The 25,796-nt window shown below is 42.8% G+C and overlaps 1 protein-coding gene across 1 annotated transcript in view; it reads right to left on the bottom strand.

Annotated features, from left to right (window-relative positions):
• LMCD1 (LIM and cysteine rich domains 1) overlaps positions 1-23,614 on the bottom strand; it is a 57,925-nt gene extending 34,311 nt beyond the window's left edge. Inside the window, exon 1 of the mRNA XM_080914702.1 lies at positions 23,476-23,614. Coding sequence (XP_080770828.1) covers positions 23,476-23,517 — 42 coding nt within the window. The 5' untranslated portion in view covers positions 23,518-23,614. The remainder of the gene's footprint in view (positions 1-23,475) is intronic.
• Positions 23,615-25,796: the final 2,182 nt, after the last annotated feature.

Raw genomic sequence — 25,796 nt, forward strand, 5'->3', positions numbered from 1 at the left:
CTCAGAGTCATCTGTAACTCTAGTCCCAAGGGATCTGATGCCTTTGCTGGCCTCTGAGGGTATTGTGCATACATGGAGCACAGGCATATATACAGGCAAACATCTATATACATAATAAATAACTCTGGTGCTGAGAGAGGCTGGGAAATCTGTTGGATCCCAGTAGGCTTTCTGGTTGTCCAGTCAAGTCAAAATGGTGAGCTCTAGGTTTAATGGGAAAAAAAAAACATGTCTCAAAAAATAAGGTTGAGAGTGACAAGGATAAATCAGTGCACCCATACTCCCATTGATCCCTACACACACATGCCTAGAACACATATGGATATACACATGCATGTGCATACATGCACATCCATATTTCTGAGCTGAAGATTCAGTTTACAGAAGGCCCTGGGTCCTATTTCAGCACCACATATAGGTGTTAAATTGTACATTCTGAGAGCGGTAGAAGCAGGAGGATCAGAAGTTCAAAGTCACTCTGAGGCACAAAAGGACTTTTAAGGTCAACCTGAGCTAGAGACTTTGTCTCCAAAATAATAAAGTAATATTTGGGATGCAAGGATTTCTCCACTTAATAAGAAGCACCATCTGACTTTGAACAACTGTAGCTGGCTCACGGGATGATTTCAACACATACAAACCAATTGAAAAAGAGGGAAAACAGGCTTTACCCAGAAGCCCAAGTCAGGCATGGCAACCACCAGCTTTGTTATCCATCAATTGTGATCCTAATCTGTTACTTCAAATAAGATTTGAACAAACAATTCACAAAGTTTTCCACCCATAGAATTCTAAGCGCTGGATCAACAGAGCTAATCTCAGTTTGTTTAGTCTGTGAAGTTTCAAACTCACTACACAATTCAGTGAAAGGATATCAGGATTGAAGGGACTTATTCTCGTCCATGCTTATCTTGATGAAAACTCAAAATGCCCAATGTGGAGCCCATAGGAGTCCATGCTTGAACATCAGGAGAGGTGGGGGGGGGAGAAAGAAGGGAGGGAGAGGAAGGGAGAGACAGAGATAGAGAGAAACACACAAAGAAAGGGAGAGAGGGAGAGAGAGAGAGAAAGATTGATGCAAAGAAGGCCCAGAATGCCTGTTGTGTGTCCCATATAAAAACAAAGTCTTTTCCACTGTCTGTGTAAGACTCAGAAAGGTTCTGGGAGGTACAGTGTGCAGCCATTTCTATGGTTGTCTTCCCTGTCATGGTGAGAACTTTGGTCAGATAGCCACTCAAATAAGGGGAAGGAAACCAGCAATTTCTATGCAGCCCCCTGTCCGTTGTCACATTCTGAGATAGTTACTTCAAGACCTGCTGACTGGTGGAAGCTCCTAGAATACACTCTGTACTTGTTCCATATTTGGGAAAACAGGGTTCTTTTGGCCATGGTCTAAAGCTTCTGGGATTTCCCAGAACCTGGAGAAGTGAGTGGGGAACAAAGCAGAAGATGAACAGAGACCAACAGTTCTTGATTTGAGAGTGGAAAAAGGAAAGAGAGAGAATTCATTTTTCAATGCATTAGGCAAAAAAACAAAAATGAAACAAAACAAAAGATGGAGATGCTAATGAGCAATGTCATGGATGCTAGTCTGTTCTCACATTCTGAGATACCCTTCCCTTGGTCTGCTTCTACTGCAGCACAGGAGGTCTGCCTAAGGAAGAACTGACCAGTTCTACAGAAATGAGCAAGCCCATACTTAACAATATAGACAGTGTGCTGTGAATGCTTTATCACCACCATCTGCTGCTGCTGCTATTAGTAAGACTTTGGGTTTTGCACTTTAGAGTTAACTTACTTCTCTATTTTCCAATGGCTGTGACACTTCACAGAATGGAAGTCTAGACCTTTGTCAAAGTCCCTGAATTTCTTATGTAGAGGAGTGAGAGAAGCCTTCTCAGTCAGACCACTTCCCCCCAAAACATTCCACTTCTTAAGAAAATATAAAAAGCAGTGGTTCACCACACAGCTTGCAGACATGGAATTCGTATGAGCTCAGGTTTATTATCTGCTTCTAGATGGGTCTCATATACTTCTTCAGCCTAGAGCTGGGGAGGTGTGTGGGCCACCATTAACCTCAGAAAAGACAGGGTCTCAGCCAGTGGCAGCCTGGAGAGGAGGCAGTTACAGCAGCATTCCAGGGGAAAGGAAGGGTGTGGCTTTCCTGTATCTGGTTAGGAGGACAATGACTGGGTCTGGCACTTAAACTTGCAAGCTAGATCTCTGCCAGGGAAGGTGTGGACATCCTGAGATGACAGCTGTCAAACTTCCTGAAATGTTCCTTTCAGCGAAGGGCAGTCCATGTACTGTGAGTGACATAAGGAACTTAGTTTCAGCCTCACTGAGGTAGAGCTGGCACATAAAAATTGTGTAAACATTGTCAAGTAATACTTACCCCTCCCCCAACGCCTGGAATATGATAGATTGAGTGCTTGTTTAACCAGTGTAGAAAGTTGTATATTTGCTTTCCTTTCTTTCCACTCTTTTTAAATAATTTCACTATTATTAGTAGATAGGAAAAATGATAACTTCATCCAAGGTTTGGAAGTTTTTACAAAGTCCTGAGATGAGAGACATTAAGAGAAAAGAAATGATCCAGACAGACAAATCCTCTCTCCAAGGTCCTCAAAAGAGCCTTTGCAAGTACACGACCTAAATGTGGTCATCAAAAGTCTCCTATGTCTTCTGAAGGTTGACAGATTAGGGTCACATTGATAAAAGCATTAGGGCAAGGTGCAAAGTCCCAACTATAGTACTGAGAGATTCGTTGCTGAGCAACCAGCTGTGTGGGACAGTACACAGAAAATCTAGGAACTCAGTGGTCCAAACCCTGGACACAGACAGTTTTGTTTAACTTTCTATTGGCAGGGTGCAAACTATTGAGATGGAGGGAGAAAGAAAGCCAGTCTCCTTGGCTGCCAGCAGCTTGCTGATAGCCCATGTTTACTCACTGCAGTACCCAAAGCAGGTCCAAAAACCCTGTTCCTGAGATACCCCACTGGACTGATGGGATAAAAATTTTAAGACTGAACTCAAATTTTCCTTTGGCCTCAGCTGCCTTTGAAGTAGCTACCCATGGTCACAGGCTAACATGAAGAGAGAGATAGATGCACAAAGTAGAGAGGGTTCTCTCATTGGTCCCGTTCTCGTTCCGTGTCGAGAGCAGTGGTTCTCAACCTTCCTAACGCTGCAATCCCTCAATACAGTTCTTCGCTAAGACAGTTGTGGTGACCCCCAACCATAAAATTAATTTTGTTGCTACATTATAACTATGATTTTGCTACTGTTATGAATTGCAATGTAAATGCCTGGTTTGCAGATAGTCTTAGGAAAGCCCTAGGAAATGATCCTTTAACTGCCAATAGGATTGTGACCCACAGGTTGAGATCCATGGCTCTAGAGGGTTTGAACATGTGCTTGGAAGGGGTTTTCAAAGCTAAAGCATCTTAGGTTAGAATCAAACTCAGTATATAGTGGATGACTTCCAACTCACCTTGCTTCCCCTCCTGAGCTGTGGGACTGTGAGTTTGTACCATCTCTCATGATCAATGTAGCACAGGGAATTGAACCCAGGGTTTTCTGAGTGCTGTGCAAACACTTTACCAACTGCTATATTTCTGCCCTCAAATCTCCCAGAGAACTTTTGTTTTTAAAGACAAGATTTTATACTATAGCCCAGGCTGGCTTAGACTGTAGCCAGGCTAGCCTGAAATTTATGCTAATCTTCCTTTACAGTTTTCTCATGAACAAGATGACAGCTATGAGCTAAGTTACTCCACTTGGGAGTTTGTTACAGTTTGGGGAAGTGGAGGAGATTTGAATCCAGGGTCTCATGTAATGTAGGCAAGCCCTCTACCAGGGATCTGTAACCCTAACCTACACCCTGGCATTTTCTAATAGATCTTTTGAGACACTCCCATTTTTACAGGGTGGGCATTGGCTATGGGGGGACTCCTGGAGGTGGAAGCTAACTTGGTACATTTCATCAATGCCCAAGTACTTCCTCTTCCAACAGAGCCCTTTCCTAGGAACCTTGCTCTTCCTTTGTTATGACCTGTAGCTTTGGGGATAAATAGAGCTCAGCTACATAACCCTCACCATGAACCAGAGTTATCTGACTCCCTTGGGACTCTTATCCAAGTAGCTTGGGGGAAGTAGATAAGAAAAAATAGATCCTTTTATGGAATCCCTTCCTCTCCCTCCACTTGTACATCCGAAATGAGAACAAGCTGCCAGTGTTCCTGGGCCTGATGTCTTCAGGTTACACATGAAGACTAATTCAGTTCATGGTTCTTAGATTTCATTTCTTCATAAACTTTGTTTCCTGTGTAAACCATCATCTTAAGGTTATACCCACTCACTGTACCTTCCAGTTTGGTGAAACGTGTGAATTCAGTCTTGTGCTATCTTACAATGTATTTCTATAAGAATATAATTGTGTGTGTGTATGTGTGTTCTAATTTTCAGAGCAACATGCTTATATTTGGCAGTAGCTTAGGAAAGGGGGAGCTGGAGAAAATCAAACAGGAAGGTTTTAAATCTTGTCTGTCTGAATCTTAATATCTTGAAAGGAAACATGCTGTCTAAATGTGTTTTGTGGCCCCATTATTAAAAGTTCACAAACTTCACTTCGCAAATGCCTCCTGGAAGTACATGCAGACATGCACACACACACACACACACACACACACACACACACACACACACACACACACACGTGAGATGCTTGAACCAACATCAACGCCTCATTGACAGAATAACAGTGCTTCAGTGTGCTGCCTTGAGTGAGGTGTTTTTCTGGTTTCAAAGGGCACCCTTCTCATAAATGGCCCCTTTTCTCTTCGCTGGCATTTAAAAAAATAAACATTAAATACAGCTTTTGAACCCTAACATTTCTTCCTTTCCTTGACTTCCCCTCTGCATAATGGCCTAGTTGTACACTGGGTAGAGTCAGCTTCTGCATGTGAGAAAGCCATAGATCCTCCGAGCTGAAAGGACCTTAGGGAGTTAATAGGTCAAGGTTTTTTCTAAGCCAAGTTCCATAAAACAGAAATTAGACCTGGGCACGGTGGCTCATGCCTATAATTTTGCACTGAGAAGGCATAGGCAGAGGGATCTAGGCCAGCCTGGTCTACATGGGGGAGGGGATATCTATGCTTCAAACAAACAAAAGCAAAGGAGATGGCTTAGGGGATAAAAGCTTTTGTCACACAAATGCTCTAACCTGAGTTAGATTCTTGGCATTCCTGATGGGAGGAGAAACTAAGTCTTCCTTTCTCTCCCACATGTGTGCTGGAGCATGTGCATTCCTGCACACACACACACACACACACACACACACACACACAAACACACACACATGTATGTAACACACTATACCAGCATGCACACACCCACAAGCACATCACACACACACACACACACACACACACACACACACACACACACACTAATAGTGGTAGATAAAAAATAAGTTAAAAATAAAACCAGAATTAAAAAGCCAAACGCCCAAACAACCGAAGAACAAACATTAGGTCTCCATTCACCATGGAGGCCTCACCTTTGAAATTCACTAGACACAATTTAAATGACAGACCAAAACTGTAGTTGGAGGCACAAGGTAGTTTGCAGAAAATGTCATGTACAACTGTCACATGCTCTTGGAGAACTTTACTTTTGCTTCTTTACAGTGCCCATCACGGTGAGCCTAACTTCCTGTTCATCTTGTTGATTTCAATGCTTTCTGCTTAACTGCAAGTTCTAAGAGGCCAGCTTCCCTGGAGTTCGTTCATTTTTCTACAGCCAATCCCCAGAACAACCTTGTACCATGTACCTGGTACACCATAGCTCCTTAAAACACACACTGATTTAGATAGCCCCTTGATAGCACTCTGTTTTTGCTTTCTGTCTACACTGCTTGGCATCCAAAGCTAAGAGGTGAGATGGTCCTCAACTGTGGTGTTAGACAGTCCCTTTTTGAACCCTGCTTAGCTGCCCCTTATCCACCCAGTTTGCACCACCAGCCTTCCTCTCTCAAGTGGTTTCGCCTCTCCCTTGCAGCTTTTCCCTCTAACCTCCTCAGCTGCTGGACTTCGAGTGCAGACAAATGGAACTGTCGGTTATCTTCTTTGGAACCTGATCTCCATTTATGGAGTCTTCATCTGTCTAGGTACCTGGGTCTAGTGCCAAATCCCAGTCATCCGTTCAAGGCCGGTCAACATGAAAAGAACTGTTCTCCTTGTTTCAGAGTTGGACATTTCCTTACAGAGTGGTCAATTCTACTTCATGCCATTGCTTGCTTGCCCATAGCCAGGATTTAAGAGATACTGCCTGGCTCATTCCTTTGCTGGTTCTGGAAAGTGACTCACAGGAGAGGAAAGGGGAGAGCACATTTCTGTAGTGAGACCTTGTTCCAGGCTTTTCCATGAAATAGAATATATACAAGTACCGGGAAATTGTGAAACCCCAAGCCAATCCACGAGCTTTGTTAAGCTGTACAGACTTTCCCTGACATTTCTGGTCTTGGCCCATCACTTTGGAATATCTCTTTATCTGCTCATGCTGTTTGTTGCTCATAGAGTGCTGAAGAAGTTCTGTGTATGTTGAAGCTTGTGGCATTGAATATAAACCCAGGACACTATTCGTGTCACCTACATAAGCTCAGCAAGCACTTGCTGCTCTTTCAATCTCAGATTTTCCCATTTTAATTATATTTTCACATTTTGAACACAAGATCTCATATGCACAGACTGGCTATATAGCTGTAGGTGATCCTGGACTTTAGACCCTTTTCACTTCCTGGATGCTGGGATTTCAGGTCTGTACCACCATATTCTGTTTTATTATATAGTTTTTGTAATAGTGTTGAGAATAAAACCTAGGACCATCCATGCATGATAGTCATGCAACTGAACTAATCCCAGGACATTTTCATCTTTAAAAGGGAATTATAGCCTTTATCAGCTCTATGGGGTGGATGTTGAGAATTACACATGATAATACATGTAAGATGTTTTGGAAAACACAAAGTGTTTTGGAGATTAGGGAGAAATCAAACATCAGCTGTTTACAGAACTCCGTCTTCCTTCTTTGTGGACGTTGCATTCTACATACCATCTGCATGACTATCTACTTATTTATAGTCACACATCACTTTTTGAAAACTTGTTTCTTGAAGAATAACTTTACCCATGAAGTGTATTTAAAATAGAAAGCAGCCATAGATAGAAAATGGAGCTGAGAAGCAGGTTCAGTGCTCTTCTAGAGGAAGAACAAACTTGAGTTTGGTTCCTAGAACCTACAGGATGGCTCACGACCATCTGTAACTCCTAGGGAACCCAGCTCCTTTTTCTGGCCCCAGGTGGGTACCAAGCAGGCTGTAATATTCTGACATACAGACAGACAAACCACTCATATAAACAAAAAGTAAAAATAGGTAAATCTTTTAAAAAATACAGCAAATAATAAGATGGCTTTGCTAAATTCTGATTATAAATTTGACCACTTTGGGTCTTATGCACTGTGACATTAACATGAATCTGGCTAAGTGTTTGAGAAGTCAGACATTTTAGTAATTGAAGGAGATTTTCTCCTTGATAGACTCAGAAGGATTTGAGATCTGAAAAGGGAGGTAGGTTCTGCCAATGTTCATGTCTGTGTATTGAATAAAACTAACCCATGATCAAATTCATGACCTAGACTTTAGAACTTTGAAAACACACTAGGGAAGGAAAGAAGACCTAGGGTTGAATTTCCTATCACCTTTATCAATGATTGAGTCTACAACTGAAGCAACTGTTTTATCCCTCTGAGTCTTAGATTACCCTCTTGTAAAATCGGGTGCTTCTAAAGATAAGGGAAACTATGACCTGGTATAAAGTGTGGGCCATTGCCTATGCTCCACAAGAAAGACCAATAGACGTTATGAAAGAACGAGGGCTCTAGTTCAGCCTTTCACATGGAGAGGAGGGCAGGGTCAAGGAACCTGGGCTCTGAGAAATAGGAGATGGCTGACAATAGACTAAGAAGATGGTTTGGTGACATTTCTTTACCAGTAAAGAGAAGAGGGTTCTTGTCTAGATTGTGGGGGGCCTGAAGTACAAAGTATAGAAAAAAATGAGATGATGAAAGTAATTATTTGTAGCATTTAAAGTTTTCTGGTATGTGTGTGTAATGGGTATTTATGGATGTGTAGGTGTGTGTGTGTGTGTGTGTGTGTGTGTGTATGAGAAAGATAGATAGATAGATAAATAGATAGAGAGAGGGAGGGGTACAGAAGACAGAAGATACCCTACAGCGTCATTTCTCAAGTACTGTACACCTTATGTAAGAGATGGGCCTCTCACTAGCCCCCAGCTTCCCAAGTAGGCTAGGCTAGTGGGCCATCAAGCCCCAGAGATCCAGTTGTTTCTGCCTCCAAAGTACTGAGATTATAAGAGCATGCCAACAACCCTGGTCTTTTTTAAAAATTATGAGCTCTGCAGATTGACCTCTAGCTCTCAAGCTTGTATTGCACCAGACAACTGATTTCCGCACCCCACACTTTTTAAAGTAATATTTTAAAACATCAACTAATAGAGATTTCACCCAGCAAAAATTTTAATAGAGTTATCCATGCTTTTAAAATACTATTCACCATGGTCAGTGTGGTATTGGAGGCTTGGCTAAAGTTATAAAGCACGAAGCCGCATTGATACTAAGGTTTTTTCTTCTCTTTTAAAGGATGGAATGCCAGCTCAGAGTCTTCACGATAAGAAGAAAAACTATGGTCCAGAGCCTTCTTAACATCTCTTGCACTTCAAAGACTTTGCAATTGGCAGTGATTCTAATGTTTCCCTAAGCTTGATCAAGGTGGCTACAGAAAGACAAACGTCTACAAATCCTCACAGATGGAAGTTTTCCACTGGCCTATTTTGGTATAAATATTCATCAAGGGCTAGAAAATTAAACTAGATATGGGTCTGAGTTAGAAGTGGTTTGGCCTCAATTTCAGCCAGCCTTTGGTCATCCCTCGGGAGGGCCAGATCTTCTGAGATGTGACTGCTGTTGTTTGAAGACCGGGGCCAACTGTCTCCCCAGCCTATGGAAATGCCTGGTTTGTTCTCAGGGGATGTGAAGAGCTGGGGCTGCCGGATTCACAGGAAGGCTGGGGTTGGTTCTTTGGAAACTGAAAATATACCAGGGTGTGGCTGATCTACATCCTGCAACAATTGCTTTGGATGATAAATTTGAGGGATGACAGATAAAATTCTGAGTTTGGTTTGGTATGCCTCTCACTTTAGTTTTCTTTATGTCTTAAGATGTCTCTTGAGCAGGCACCAAGGTGTCTATCTTCTTCTACTCCTGCATCTCATTCCTCCTTTGCTGTCTCTGGTTTTGGCTCATTACCATAAAGGCCTATGAGTCAACAGCACAGCCACATGTGACCCCATGGAGGGAGAGAAGGGGAAAGCTCTTCTTCTTTCGCTCTTCCACATCTGTATCATACCATCCACCCCCATGTTCTGTTTTTCTCCTTATCCTCTCAGGAATGACTGTGTCTGTCTGGAGACAGGGCAAAGCTGCTGTTCCCTTACTTTATTCATCTCCTCCTTTCTCTTACTTCTTGCTGTCTTCCGCTGTCTGTTCCATCCACCATATTCCTGTGTGCCTCAGTAACAGGGAGCACACGGAGGGGAGTGAGGTCAGGTGGAGGATTCCAGCGCAAACAGGATATTGTGGTGCAGGAAATAAAGCAAGCAGGACAACAATGGCAGATATCCCTGGACCACTTGAAGGTAACACATGTCCTCAGTAGGAAAGCAGATGGGCCTTAGGAGTGTAGAAGACAAAGGGCCTGTTCTGAAGTGCTGGCCTCATGGCAGATGAGTGTATAAAGATTAAGGTCCCCTCCTCAAGCAGGGATGTGTGTAAGAAAGTTCTGTTTGGGGAGCCAGTGGCAGATCATTCAGAGGAGGCTGGATGCTGTCAGGTACATGACTGAAGAGGGACCATCAGAGACATGGTAATTCATGACCAATAGAAGGGAGCTCTTAAAGCCCTGACAGCAGCTTCTTGAGACAGGCTTCTTTAATGTGGCATCCACCAGACAGCTACAAGAAGGTAGCCATCAGCCCCACTGTCCCCAGATCAGCTATTCACAGATCCATCTTTTTTACTCGTAAGTATTACCCCTTCAAACTTTTAGCAGTACTTCAAGGTAAAATTTATGCAGAGTTTTCACACATTATTGCCTGGGTATATGATATGCACTCATGTGTGTGCTCATGTGTTTGCGATGGTGTGCATGTAGATGTCAGGGGACAGTCTTGTGTATTGAACTTCAGCTTTCACCTCCTTTGAGGCAGAGCCTCCTGCTCCTCACCGCTGTATTTGCTGGACTTCCTGGGTAGTGAGCTTCTGGCTATGCTGGACCCAACTCCCACCTTCCGGAAGGATCACAGTGATTGCGGATCTGTGTGCTACTGTGTCTGGCTTTAGAGTTTAAAAATATTCAAAAATCTCAAGTATTCACTTGATTACTTTATATATATATAGTCCCTAAACCCATTATCAGATAAAATACAGAAACTTGACATTCCACAGAGTTACCAAGTGCCCCTTTCTTGGCAATAACCATTTTTTTAAAAAAGAAAGATAGCTACTATTCTGTCTTCTATCTTTGTAGACTTCTTTTTACTCTGTTCAGAACATTATACAGGAGAAATTCTATGGCATCATATAATTTTGCTTCTTAATTCCTCTGTTCAAAATGTTTTAAGATTACCCGGGTGGTTTCATACATTAGATTAAAAAAAAAACTACTTAGCTTCTGCTATGTAAATATCCATTCTTATGTTGATGAGGATTTTTATCTACAAGATTTTATCTACAAGAGCTGTTGTAGATAAAAGTCGTCCCAGACACGCTTGTCTAAGTGATGATGGTGGACACCCTTGGTTCTTTTCCTTAGATACAAACATAAGAGTAAAACTGTTATAGGGTAGACAGATATTAAACCCCACGAGGAGCTACCAGCACTTTCTAGTTGTAGTAGCATCTTACAGTCTCCCTGGCAACCTCTCATGACTTCTAGTTGCTCCACTTATTTCCCAGACTTGGTAAGGTCTGCCTTAATTTCAGCATCCCACTGAGTATTCAACACAATCTCATTAATGCTTTTACCCAGTATTCCTCCGAGAAATAACGAGTCAACCCCTCACTGTCTGCACATACAAGCTATTTAGGCATCTGCTTTTGCGATGTTCAGCCTTCATTTTTAGGGACTGGAGATACGTCTTAGTGATTTAGAGCACTTGTTGCTATTTCGGAGGACAAGCTCAATTTTTAGCACCTACATGGTAACTCCCCAACTATATAGAATGCCAGCTCCAGGAGATATGATGTCCTCTTCTGGTCTCTTCCAGCATCTGCCTGTGCATGGCACAACACTGATATGCAGGTACACATAAACATGCTTAAGTAAAATTATTCTTTAAAGTTGGCCATTAAGAATCAGTTTGTGAAAATGGGGTCCCCAATGGAGGAGGTAGAGAAATGACTGAAAGAGCTGAAGGGGTTTTCAACCCCATAGGAAGAACAACAATATCAACCAACCAGACCTCCCAAAGCTCTTTGGGACTAAACCACCAACTGAAGAGTACACATGGAGTGACCCATGGCTCCAGCCGCATATGTAGCAGAGGATGGCCTTGTTGGGCATCAAGGAGCAGAGAGGTCCTTGGTCCAGTGCAGGCTAATTGATCCAGTGTAGGGAAACACCAGGGTGGAGAGGCTGGAGGTAGTGGGTGGGTGGGTGAAGGAGCATTTCATAGAAGCAGGGGGAGGGGGATGGGATAGAGGGTTTCTGGAGGGGGAACTAGGAAAGGGGATAATTTTTGAAATATAAATAAAAACATTCAAGAAGAGAAAAACTAAGAATTAGTTTGTGGAAGTTATCTATATATTCTGGATACAACTTTTTGTCAAAAGCATCTATGTGTACAACACTTGGGGAACTTTCTCTTTGTGGACAGACTTTCCCCTTTGATGGTGTACTTCAGTGAAAGCGAGGTAGTTTTGACAGACAACTCTCTCATCTTGATCATGGTGTCACTGTTTTAAACATTTCAGGTGGCAATAAACCAAGAGCACGAAGGTTTGATTCCTAGTACACATATAAAAAAGCTGGGTTTGGTGGTGTCTGCTTTTCATCACTGGGAAAGTGGAGACAGGTGGACACACACACACACACACACACACTCACACACACACATTCATACTCACTCACACACACACACACACACATACACACATTCACACTTACTCGCACACATACACACACACACACACACACAGAGTTGTATGCTATTGCTACTACTATGCTTTAATAAGATTTCTTCTCTCTTTTCTCAGTCTTTTCAGGTTTTGTGTACACAGCTTCCCCACCTTTTTGTTAAACTGGGAACAATAGTGCTGAGCTTTCTTAACTATTACACATGAGTGTGGGCGGTTTTTCCCTCAGTAATTCTCTGGCACTTGTGGTCCTCTGTCTAGTTTTTCCATCACGAAAGTCCCTTTGCAAGAACAGGATTGCTGGTGGTAGGTAAGCACAAGAGGATGGTTGGAACACAGAGAAATGATACAAGTCACTAAAGACCAAACTTAGGCAGTCCGGGACCCATCTTCCTCAGCTGAGGACTTATGCTAGGGTTCTGAGAACTAGGAAGTGACCCTGGAAATGGACGCCTCAGCTTTTCACCTGACCGATGTGGAAGACTTGGCAGAAGAACTGGAAATGGACTTTCAGGAAAGAACTGGCTGTTCGCAGAAGCAAAGAGAGCTGCTCGGGAAAAGCTGCAGAGACAGAGCTTCTAGCTCAAGAGAAGGAAGAACTACTGAAGGATTAGAGATGTTAAACAAACAAACAAACAAACAAACAAACAGATCTATTCAGGAAGTAAAAATATTCTCGTCACTGCCCACTTCATTCCGCATTCAAGGTTCTGGCCACAGAGGTTAGGAAAAAAAATAGTTTTCTTTTGTTTTTGATGCAGGGTTTAATGTAGCTCAGATGGACTTCCAACTTGCTATTTAGTTAAACTTCTATCTCTACCACCTGAGCCACCACACCTGGTTTATGCAGTGATAGGGATGAAACCCAGGGCTTTATGCATGCAAACAAGCACATGGCCAGCTGAACCACACACCTACATTCTATGCTACCTGCTTTCTCTGTGTCCTCTTCCTAATCCTTGTCTCAGTGCTGCTAGAGAACCCAGGGCCTTGTCCATGCTAGATAAATACTCTCTCACTGAGCTACATTCCTGATCTATTAACATGTCTACCAACTAGGCTTGGGACCTTGAACAAGTCATTTGGCCATGCTGGGTCTGTGACCTTGCCCATTCAACATGAAAGCTGAGATTCTCTAAGCATGTTCCTATCCTTTAAAAATTAATTTTAATTGTTTAAGGGCATTATTCAAATACGAATGCAGTGATTTCCCCTGTGAGAGTCCCGACTCAGGGCCCTAGGAAAGGTGGAAAGGTGGAGGCAGTTATGAAAAGCCTAATTAGCTACAAATCTTATTCTGGAGCCGAGTTTTCCTCCAGGGCTATTGGAGCCTGCTGGATGTGTGGGAGGACAGATGAGTTTCTCCATTAAACCTTACCCTTTCTTCAAGTCCTTGCAAATAAGCTATGATGACTGTGTTTTCATTTTCCACAAAACTTGGCAGCAAATCATTTGAGGGTTTTCCCCAAGGTCATGGAATCACACAATGCTGAGTGTAACAAAAATCAAGAACAGTCAACCTAGTGACATTTTTTTTAAAAATATTGAAACCTTATACATTTAATTTGACTATATCATCTGCTCTGAAATGCTTTAAGAAAGAATTCAGATTTTCAGACCCAGTCAGAAATCTGAAGGAGAAACTATGTGATGGAAATCCCTCTGACTGAAGATTCTGGGTCTCAAGGACCTCCTAGAAGGCTGATGTCATCTGCATGGTACACCAAGATAGTTGCTAGGTTGTCGTTGTGGTCCATCTGAAATATCCCACTAACCCAGAAGATCTTCACTGAGCAGAAGGAACAAGTTTTCAGATAACAATTGTAATGAACGACTATGCTGGCATGCTTTTTTCTATAGTGTGAAACAGCTGCTATCCCTAAGATAGACAGCAAGTATGGTGGGGAATATGAGTACCGGATATAGAAAGGACAAAGTGGGGCTGTGACCTCGTCCTTGTTCATCCTTATCTTTCAACATGCAACTCATGTTGCCCTCCTGGGGATGGTTAAGTACTTCCTTTCTTGATCTTCCTCAGCATGGCTTTTGTCCCTCTACTCAAGACACTGCTGGCCGAGTATAAGAATTTAGCTGCCTATTTTTTATTTTCTGACTAAATTAAACATGGGTAAGAGAATTTCACTGACACAATACTTTGTTGTCTATTTAGAATTTCAGTTTTGGAATTCTTCTAATGGTGATGATAGCTAAATTTAACACAATACTTATATGTTAAGGACTCAATAGATTATTGCAATAACTACAAGGGTTTTAGGTGTATTTGCTGATGAAGAAACTGAGGCCCCTTTCAAAGATGACTTACTCAAGAAAATAGAAAGTGAGTAGCTGGGCTCAATTTGAGTCTAGTTTGTCTGCTCCAGTAGCCTGAGATAGTCATCACCATACCCATGTGAAGATATGCTTATACTTTTGTATGTATACATTTAGCATGTATGTGTAACATGTTAAAAGCTTTATTCATGATGGCAAGAAACCTCCTGGCTGTGTGATAGGAAAACATCTCAGAATAATGTTTGAAATGCCTAAATTAAAATCCCTAAAAACCATTATTGAAATGGTATAAACACATAAATTCAGAGATGTAATTTAGTAATATGAGGGCTTTTAAAAAATAATTACCAGTAAGTAATAGTGTTTATCATCACTATCTTTTCAGAGAAAGGGTGAACATAAATGGTGTGTCCAAATTCAATGTAGCTAAACACTTAGTGATATCCATTGGAATTTAAGGCCTGGGGCTCATAAACTTCCAGGGCCTTTGCCTCCATTTCTTTCTTTTTTTTATATAATTCTTTATTTTGTAATAGGAATGCAATCATATTTCATTCCTGTGACAGTGATGGTACTCACAATACTAGGAGACTCTGCTAGGAGAAGCTGGCCTTGCATATTTTCAGAGTGAAAAGGTCAATTAGGCTACAGGTAGTAATAGTGGCTCCCATCTGCTCAGGGGATGCACAACTGTGGTTTGTGGGTCTCCTTCGTCATTTCTCACAAGGAAAGGCAGTTCCATATTTCCAATACCATTCTAGTTACAGGAAGGATGTTCTTGTTCCCAGTGTTCATCAACTAACCGAAGACACCATGCTCTCTGGAATGCAGGTAGAGCAAATAACAGCAAGAAACTCTTGTCAACTCAATTAGGCTCAGATTTCTTCTGTGCCTCCATTCCTAATATAAGGAATTTCTACCTTTTAATGAGAGTTTAGAGATATAAAAATGTAATGGTTTTACTCACTAAGTTGCCAGGTAACCCAGTTGCAGTGACATATCTCTCTTTTTTTTTTTTTTTAAACACACTCTCTAAGGATTGAGGGCTATAGTTCAGTGGTAGAAGGCTTTTACAGAAAGCTCAGGGACCTGGATCTTATCCTTATAACTGAAAATATAAAAGTAAAATGTACAGCTTTGGGTCCACATAGTGGCCCACACCCCAAGTCCTGGAACTTGGAGGAACTTGAAAGGCCGAGGCAGAAAAAGTTATAAGTCAAGCCTGGCCTCAGCTACTTATTGAGAACCCACCTCAACAAAGAAAAAGATAACTATCCTTTCCTTTATCAAAATTTCAAAACTTTCCCCCTTACACAATTTCCTACCCACTGTGCCTCTCATCTGAGTCAAGTCGTCTTAAACAGGAATCTCCATGGCTACAGAGCCAGCTGAAGTAGAGAGCACGGGAGCCTTGGGAGGTGTGTGGCTGTCCTCCAGGATAGGGACAAAGATAGGATGTTCTTTCCTTCCATGTCCTGTAGCCAGCATATTTCTTGAGCCAGTCACCTTGGTAGTGAGCCTCATGAATCAATAGCTAGAAACACCACTTAGTCATGTGGCCCAAATACATGCTGTCTTCTTAAGGACAGCTTTCTTATGGGCCATTACTCAGCCAGTAGTTCTTTTCCTGTTATTTCACTCTTTGGTGTCCTTGAAATCAACACAATGAAAAAAATACAACCCAGGGTCCAGCAGTCTCTGAGGATATGTACTTAGCACAGACAACTGGTTTACCTTATTATCAGCATTAATGCTAAAACTAGGTACTGGTTAGACCTAGAAGCTACTTTTTAACTCTGTTTCTTATAGTTGCCAAGAGTTATGTTTAGGATGTAAAAGACAGGAATAGAATTGACATATTCTGCTGTCATCGTGAGGAAACATATCTGGCTTTCTCTGAAGGTGAGCAGTTCCTGCAGACATAAGGATGTCTAAGCAAAGACGATTTGTGTGTGTGTGTGTGTGTGTGTGTGTGTGTGTGTGTGTGTGTTAGGTAGAAGGCCAAGTAACACATAGAATCTGAAACACTGACATTGTTGGGTTTTTTTATTACCATATAAAGAATGAATTTCACCACATTCAAGTTTGCAAAGTAGAGACTCAGAGCTTTTGTATTAACTCTGTGACAAGATAGTTGGGGAACCCAATAAATGTTAAACAAATATTTGTTCAGGAAGAAATAAGTGAGTTTCACTCCACTTTGTAAGCAAAGTATCTAATGGTAAATGCCTGGGTAAGATTACAAGGGTGAGGTTGGACAAGGTAAAAGCTGCTGTTAAAAGGCTGGCCATAAGAGATCGAAGATGAACTGCTGCTATCCCCATGATTTTGCATATGGCATGGCTTGAACATATTTATGGCTGGATCAAGTTTAGCTACAAAGAGAAGGTCCTGCAATCTGATATCTTAGAAGTTGCCACATGTGATGTAGGCAAACTGAACTTGCTCTTTCAACATTCCAGCGCTTAATGACCTATGAGATTTTTGCTTTGTGCTGCTGAGAAAGAATGCCAATAGCAGCAGGGGGGGACATGTTTATTGCTTACTTTACCTCATTAAACTATCATTTACATGTACAATTACTATTAGCCTGTGTTCTAAAAGGAGGAATCAGAGGTCCAGTAAGGATGAGTAACTTGGCAAAAGTTGTAGTCCTGGTAAATAACAGAATTGAGTCTTATCTCTAGATTAGTATGCTAGCAGTATGTGGATTTCTTCCCACCCAATATGTGCATGTGTTTGTATTTGTATGTGCACATATATGGAGGTATATATATGAAGTGTCTTTGTTATGAACTCTAGACCTTATTTTATGAGACAAGATCTCTTATTGGAATCAAGTTGTCTAGGCTGGATGGTCACTATGTCCCAAAGATCCTCTTGTCTGTGCCTAGGACAATTCTAAGATCACAGGAGAGCACTACCATTTAAGTCTACTCAATGTGTTGGCATGATTCATTTGTATTTATCTTCATAGATAATATTTTAAAATAGGAGAGAAAAAATTTAATCCATGAACAAATGAGTTTTTAATAGCTACCTAGGGCTGGACAGCCACAGTCTTTGTCTTTCAAAATAGAGAATGACCAAATAGGGCCTTTAATTCTACCTCCCCTTTGAGCAATGTTACTTCCTTTTAAAGCATGTCCTGTGTGAGTTTGGTATGTGGTTTTCTTGTCCTGATTCATATATTACTGGGCAGACTATGAGTCAAGCTGACCAAGCATGTTGAGATGGACATTTCTCAGGGAAGCTTATTTCTACACTAGCACTTCCTGTAATCTTTGGATCTAGTATGTATAGGATATATTTTAAGAATCAGGATAATATGATAATAGTGTGATTCCTTTAATTGTTTACTACCAGGTTTTGCCTATAGGATATCTTCACTATTTCAGAAAAGCAGAAAAAATATAGAAAGTTTCTATTATATCCATAGAAATAACCTTGACTTGATGTGGATGACAGACCTGATGGCACTCACATATATCTGAAGAGAACAGAAGCCTGGTACATTGGCAAATGCTGACAAGTTGTCCCTACTGAGTTTATTTAATTTCTGTGTGAAACTTACAATAATAGTTAACCCCCTTCTTCTCCAGACTTGTGCTCTGGGTAGATGAGCCTGGGCTTTGTGTTCTGAGATACCTGGTTTTAACTTCTTAGCCTGATATGTCAGACATACATTTCAAATTTGAGTCCAAATTTGCTCATATGTGGATAGACACTGCTGTCTTCTTTTGGTGGTTCTGAGGCTAATCATAATGATGTAAGAGCACATGCCAGGCATCCTGAGTCTCCTAGAGGGGTGTCTACCCTTTCCTTCTTTTGTTTTTTCCTAAACTTGTCTGTCCTAAGAGAGAACGAATAAGTTGGCTGGGAAGAAGTAACCCAAATAGTTGATAGTAGTAAGAACAAATAAAGTCCTTTAGAGAGAGAAAAGAAAAAGCGAACAGGTTCATCTCTCATATAAAAGAAGTAGACTCCAGGTACAAAGTTGATGTGAATATTTTATATAGCTTGGGATTGCATTGCCATTTCTGATTTTATAAAAGCCAAGATCTGGGCTGATAAAGTGGCTCAGCAGGTAAAGACACTTGCCATCAAGCCTGATGACCTGAGTTTGATCCCCAGAAATGTTAGTGGAAAGACAGAAGCAACTCCTGAAACCTGTCCTCTGATGGGTAACCCCTCTTTTTCTCTCCCCCTGCTTCTCTCACACATACACAAAGTAAATAAATAAATAAATAAATAAATATAATAAAAAATAAAAACCAAATGTCTGCTTCAAGTATCTAAGCTGAGATACCAAATATGTGTCAACTATTAAAAAGAATCTTAGTGCGCATAGGCCCCTACTTCACCTTTAGCTCCTAGAGAAATTCCACAGATGGCATTTTCTTGAGCTCCAATAAACTTATACTGTTGACCAGCGGTGACACCAAAAATGTCTAGGACACAAAAAATGTCCCAAGTGCAGTCAAGGAAGCCCCCTGATCTCAAAGGAATCTCATAGAAGTGGCTTTTGGCCCCACACCTGTTAAGGCGGTGGCAGCTGCTGACCCAAATCCCTTTCCTGTATGTACAGTAGAAGAAGAGGAATAGTTTTAAAGTGAACTGATGAAGAACAACAGTTGTCTCTTCCTCAGGGGTGTTCTAGAAGCTGGTGGGTAGTTCTACTTTCCTGAGAACAGAGGGTTAGGTTTTCCACAAGTTCTCCACAATTCCTTGTTTAGGAAAATGGTCTGACATAAAAGAAAGGGCAGTGGGATGGAGGGGAAAGGAAACTGGATTTTATCCAACTTCTTCCACTTAGGGATATGATCTGTGTGCATAGACCTCCAGCAGATAAATGCCTGGAATCATAGTAACAGTTATTTGTTAATTAGTTAATTAATTGATTTTTGTAGCACTTGAAATAACATCCGTGGTCTCATGTGTGCTAGGTAAGTATGCTACCTGACGCATGTCTTAAGCGTACCTCAGGCCTTTACTAACTGCAGTGAGTCAACTACCTGCCAGAGAAATGAATGTTTATAGGTTGTTGGGTAAGGGGTGGCGAGATAAGAGCTCTTTGGGTCTGCTATGAATCATGGCAAATCTCTGTTGCATTATCCACAGGCTATTTTGAATATGTGAGTAGCAGAGATAGGATGATTCTTCTCCTTCGGAATCTAGTCCCAAGTCTCTTCTGGAATGCAGTTGGCTCACTATCATCTCCCGAGAGTGTCCAGAATGCAGACACAGAGGACACACGAAGGAGCTGGGTGGTCTGGCTCTCTTCATGTTGCTGAGTTCTGCCTGTATCGCCCTGCCTCAGCACTGCTGCAGTCCAGATGACTAGGATATCCTGCTCCTACAGCTGATGGTGGCTCGTACTGCACCACAGCTTACCTGTGACCTCCTGACAGCCTGTTCAGACATATCTGCATGTCAGGATGAGCATCTGCCACACACAGAGTAATAATTCTCTAAAAAACGACTTCCGGCTGAGGAGAGAACTCAGCAGGTGAAAGCGTTTTTTTTTTTTTCCCCTGCCAGCCTCACCACCTAAGTTTAACCCTTTGAACTCACAGTGGGGAACTGACTGCCAAGGGTTGTTCCCTCACCTCTACACTTGTGCTGTGGCACACATGGATGTAAGCATGCACTCTCTCCACACCCTTTTTTGGGGAACACATTGCTTTTTACACCTATGGGCATGTCCCTCAATGTGTTGGCTATTAAGGTCTTCAAGTGACAGATTAATATGTTTTTAAGGCTGAGAGAGCCAATGACAATTCTTGAGGGGAGCCCTGTTTATGTTGGACTAGCCTGCCTAAGCCATGTGCCAGAACTTTTGCACACAGCAGGAATTAGAGGTGAAAACAGGAAGGGCTTGGGACACAGCTGAGGACTAACCTGGAGCACAGGCTAGCCAGGCAGGATGTAATGGGGATATATGTGGAGAAAGATACCTAACTGAACCTAGACATGCACTAGATAGCTTATCACTTGGTGCTCCTTGGGTGTTGTGTTAAGGAGCAAGAAAAGAGAACCTTTTTGGAGCCAGGACATTTGCCCTGCAGCAGAATGAGCCTTTCTTAAGACTCTTTGTCCTGATCTAGTCCATCTGAAAACCCTACGAGGAGCTCCTGGCCGTTGAGATCTTTCAGAGCAGACTAGCTTCTAGACACTTTTCTAACAACCTTTGGTCAGTGGTTTGACTCTTCCAAGCCTCATTTTTATTTAACCTAGTGCTCATAAGCTGAGCTTTTAGTATCCCAGGCACCATGAGAAGTTAAGGCCACTATTTCTGCTTCAGTTTTCAGAAGCTTCTAGAACACCAACACAGATGTTAGTTTTCTTGCCCTAGTGCCCAGCTAATAAGTGGTGGAGCTGGGATTTGAACTCAGATCTGATGGTAAAGCCTATGGCAGTAAACAGAATTTTTAATAAGCATCCAAAGGTCAAATTTATTCTGGTTATTGGTTTCACCTAGAGGCAGGCATTTGGTCTTCTTTGTTGACAAGGAATGTTGACAATTTCACTATGCTCAGGGACCTGCCTGTCCTGGGGAATAATCTCCTTTCCTAAGAGTAAAGCAGAGGATGACTCAAGAGTAGTCAGTGGCTTGGGACTGTTCCCTACCCTTTGTCCCTGTGGACAAGAGCTTGCATCCACAGTCAGAGAGGCTGACAGTCTGGGCTCTGTCACATGATCCCCAAGGTTACCCCAGTTTGAGATTTTGTATTTTCTCTTGAAGACCATGTTATAACTTCCCAGCTCCTGGGGATCCCCACCCCTCCAAACCCTTGGGGGACAGGGAAGTGGGGACATCGTGAAATCCATGTGTAAAAAGGTCTTTTGCAGTCTGAAACTGGTTCAGAATGTCTAAGTGCGATTATGTTTCCTGAAGCCAAATGTTAGAACCATTCCATGGTTGCTGATTTTTAAAGTAAATATGCAATAAACTCTTTTCAGCTTTTGACAGGACACAGTATTTGTCAGCACTGTGCCGTTTGGCAAGGCCCTCTTGGGTTCGCTTTCCTTCCCTCCACTCTTTAGGTTGAAGACATTGGTTAATCCACCCCCTTGGTGATCTTCCCCAGTGGTTGAAATTCCAAGAGGTAAAAAATACCCACCCTTTCATCTTTGCCCACTTCATTCTTTCTCTAAGCCTGTAATTGGATCTAGATGGAAAATAAAACCTTTGCAGGCCAAGGAAGTTGGCAACAGACAGTGACATGAAGAGGAACATGTTCCGTCTCTAATCCAGAGAATCACACCCTCCTGTGCAAAGGACAATAAAAACAAGGCTTTCTCCAAGCATGGCCTGGACTCTTGATGAAGGGGAGGGAACTTTACAGACTTCATCTCACATTCTAAGATGTCAACTGGCTCATAGCAACACACTCCCAAATCATTTGACCCATCAGAAGACAATAAAATGCCATCACCATCCCCGAACTCTGGTAGTTTGACTGAATTTGGGGCAGGATACAATCATACAATGCCACAGTGCTACAAACAGAAAGATAATCCCATGGGCCCCCTAAGCAGTCACCGTGGGCATAGCTATTCTCCACTTTGCTTGTTCTTTTCTGAGTTTCTCTATGCAAGTGGTATGGATAAATACTAAACTGGAACAGACATGAGTAAAAATAAGGTCTGCCCTCAAAGATGTAGGGAAAATACACAGAGCAGGAAGAGTGAAGTCTGCATAGCATTAGAGACTAGCAGGTACCCCCCTCACTTAGGTCTCAGTGCTGGGTGAATTCTGGAGGACAGATGACACTCCATTCTACAAATAGTCCGGTGAATGCATCAGGGAGATGCCCAGAGTAAGTCTGATTTGATGCCACGTGCAGAAGGAATCACCAGGCTCAGGAGTGGGAGGGCAGGAGGTCTGGGGCTTTCCCTCTCCCACCTCCCTTCTTCCTGCCTTCTACCATCACATTGTCTTTCTTTTGCCTTTCTATCTCCCACAAAATGTCAGCAAAGGAGAACTTTGCCCTGCAAGGTTGAATACTCTGAAAACATAGCTTAATAATCACTGCTCAGGGATATTAAGCTACCCTGTCAAGATTGCTATTAAAACTAGTGGGCTGTCTCTCCTCTCTACATTATAGATTGGAAACATGATGCTGAGGATGAGAATGCTGTACAGCTACAATGTGCCAGGGTTTGAACACCTCCATCCCCTGGAGCCACCTCTTTGTGACCCTATACCTCCAGTTTCACCATCTGGGGAGAATTATTGCTGCTTTCCTGTCCCCTGCGTCCTCTCATACCCAGCCTTCTGCCTTCAGGGTGCTGCAGGTAAGCAGGCAGCCAGTGTGGAGCTGTAGGCACAGCTGCTGGCCACGCCTGCAGCAATTTACCCGTGACCTTCTGGGCTCTGGGCCAGCCCTTCTTGAAAGGGAAATGTGCAGACCCTGGGGACAGAAATTAGTTCCCCTGAGATAGAATGGCTGCCATGACCAACTGCACCAAAAGAAACTATTCTGTGTGCTGGGGAAACCACACAACTCCGAGAGGGTAGCCAAGGGGGAGGGGTCGCGTCACACCTCCCCCAAACTTTACTAAAGGCACATCAGGGAGGTTGGAAGGTACAGGGAGAAGGAAAGCCATGGCATTTCCCATGACGACAGATAAGCATCTATTCCCTTACCCCTAGATTTTAACTTTAATTCACCTTTACTCAGCATCAATAAAGAACGAAGTCTCAGTGTAAATACTTTTCTTAACAATGGCTTGAAGAGTAATTTGGGGGATGAACCTGTCACCTCAAATAAGTATTATCCCCTATTCTGTTTTCTGTGCGTTCTGTGGGTTTGGTGCAACCATTAAGGTGTCCCTAGGTATTCAGGGCGCCTGAGAGCAGTGGGAACTGAAAGATACAGAAATACAAGAGAGTTCTTGGCTCACCTTTTGTACTCCAGGGTTGAGATCCTTAGCCACTTTTGCCATCCTGGCGGTGCAGAAACAGCACCAGGCTTCTTCAGGCAGGGGTGAGAGGGCTCACAGCAGTGGACTGCGTTCAGGTTCCTTTGCCTGCTTCCAGTGGGCAGCTCTGTGCTCAGAGCGGCAGCGCCACCCGCTTTAATTGGAGAGCAGACTCCCTCTAAAACGTGGCCAGCCAATGCGCGTGAGCGCCCACTCGAGGCCAGCCAATCAGAGCAAAAAGCTGCACTCCTCCCTTAGGGTGGCCTCTGCAGGGAGACTGAGAATTTGGCTAAACTCTACCCTGACGTCAGCTTAGCCGGCTGCCCTGCCACCTAGGGCTCACATCTGTCCCCTAGGCGGCAGGAATCCCTCCCCACGCCCTTCTCCTTTAAAGGGCAAGGAGCAGAAGGAGGGGCAGAGGAGACCCAGGCAGATCCATTCAGGTCAAAAGAGAGAGCAAATAGGAGAGCCAAGGTATTTTTAGAGAGCTGGCTCCAAAAATAAAAGCTGAGTCGCGCTCTCTGCCCACTTCTTCACCTTTGTCCCAGGGGTGCACAAGGCAGGTGGTCTCCAGAGGCCTCGACTGACCCTAACCTGGGTAAGGTTTCTAGTAACCAGAGAGAAAAGACCCTAGTAAATTACAGTTTCTTAAAAACAATAAGAACTCAACAGTTTAAAATATCTTAAAAAAATAACTTGTTTAAACTTCTCAGAGGAAGAAAACACTTTAGTGTGTGTGCGCACGTGCGTGTGCGCCAGGGGCGGTGTACTTGTCAGTCAGTTCCCTCCTACTATGTGGGCTCCCAGCATGGAACTTGGGTCACCAGGCTTGGCAGCAGACACCCTTACCCAGAGAGCCATACCCATATTATAGCTTCAAAATTATTATGTTCCGACCTGGGAGGACAAGGAGAGATAGTTGATCAAAGTTACACTCTGCAACAGGATATGATTTAATCTGAAAAGGTGAGATCAGAGCTGGCCCCAGGGGAAGGAGCTGGAGACTGTAAAGGATATTCTGTGAAAGTCAGTAATTCAGTCTTGCAAGTCTGGATGAGCAAAAGTCTATTTCTTTTCCTTGCAGTAAGTGTCCATGGGACATCTAACAATGGTTTCTGTAAGTTGGCCACGACATTTGTTCCTAAGACCACGTTGCTCTGGGAGGTAGCTATCCTGACTTGGATTGCTCTGTGGCAAGAGAATATAGCAAGGCACCTTTTTATCCAGAACAATCCGGCATCATTTGTCATGAAGTGAGGTGGTCTTTCTACAACACACATATTAAAGTACACTGTCACTCTCTTCAGACACACCAGAAAAGGGCATCAGCTCCCATTACAGATGGTTGTGAGTCACTATGTGGTTGCTGGTATTTGAACTCAGGACCTCTGGAAGAACAGTCAGTGCTCTTAACTACTGAGCCATCTCTCCAGCCCTATTGCTGAGTTTTTAACCTGTCATTCTCTTCAGGAATATTAAATTATCTCCAGCCCCTTCTGCCCCAAACAGTGATTCCCCTTTATACTCCTGGAAAAGGCTTTTCATTGGTGACCCTTCTATATTTCTTTCTCATAGGTGTCTGCTACAATTAATTTGGCTAACTTTGACTTTTGTCTTTGTACCTTTGACTACAATCATCAGGCATGTAAGGGAAGTTCAGGGCACATTAGTTGGGTAGATGAATGGTTGGATGGATGAATGAGTAAAGATCTAGAGATCTAGTTTTGAGTGTGTGTGTGTGTGTGTGTGTGTGTGTGTGTGTGTGTTCATGAAGAGGCCAGAGGACATTATTGGCCATTGTAAAGCCCCATCCACCATTGATAAGGTCTCTCACTGGCCTGAACCTTGCCCAGTAGGTTAGGCTAGCTAGCTAATGAGCTCCAAAGGATCTAACTGTCTCTGTCTCCCCAGTGCTGGAATTCTAAGCATGCCACCACACCAAGCTTGGTTTACACAGGTTTGGGAGGTCCTCATGTTTACTAGGTTAGCATTTTACCAACTAAGTGATCTCCTCAACTGGGATTCTGACTTTCTATTGACACCAGTCAGGACAGGTGAGACAGTAGAACTGGTACAAGTGTACACTTGGTCATTTTGTTCTGCCTTCCAAGATGAGCTGTGTGTGAAGTGTTAGAGATTCACAGTGGTCCATAGGAGCGTGGCCCTGGATGGACACTTTCCCATGAGCAGCTCTCTCAGGAGCACATCCTCAGAACAACAGTGCTAAAGAGAGAAGACATCATGCCAGAAGCCTTCATGTCTCAGAGCAATGAGTACAGAAGCCAGGGGTGTAACAAAGACAG

Source organism: Micromys minutus (assembly GCF_963924665.1).
Source record: "Micromys minutus genome assembly, chromosome: 3".
NCBI lineage: Eukaryota > Metazoa > Chordata > Mammalia > Rodentia > Muridae > Micromys > Micromys minutus.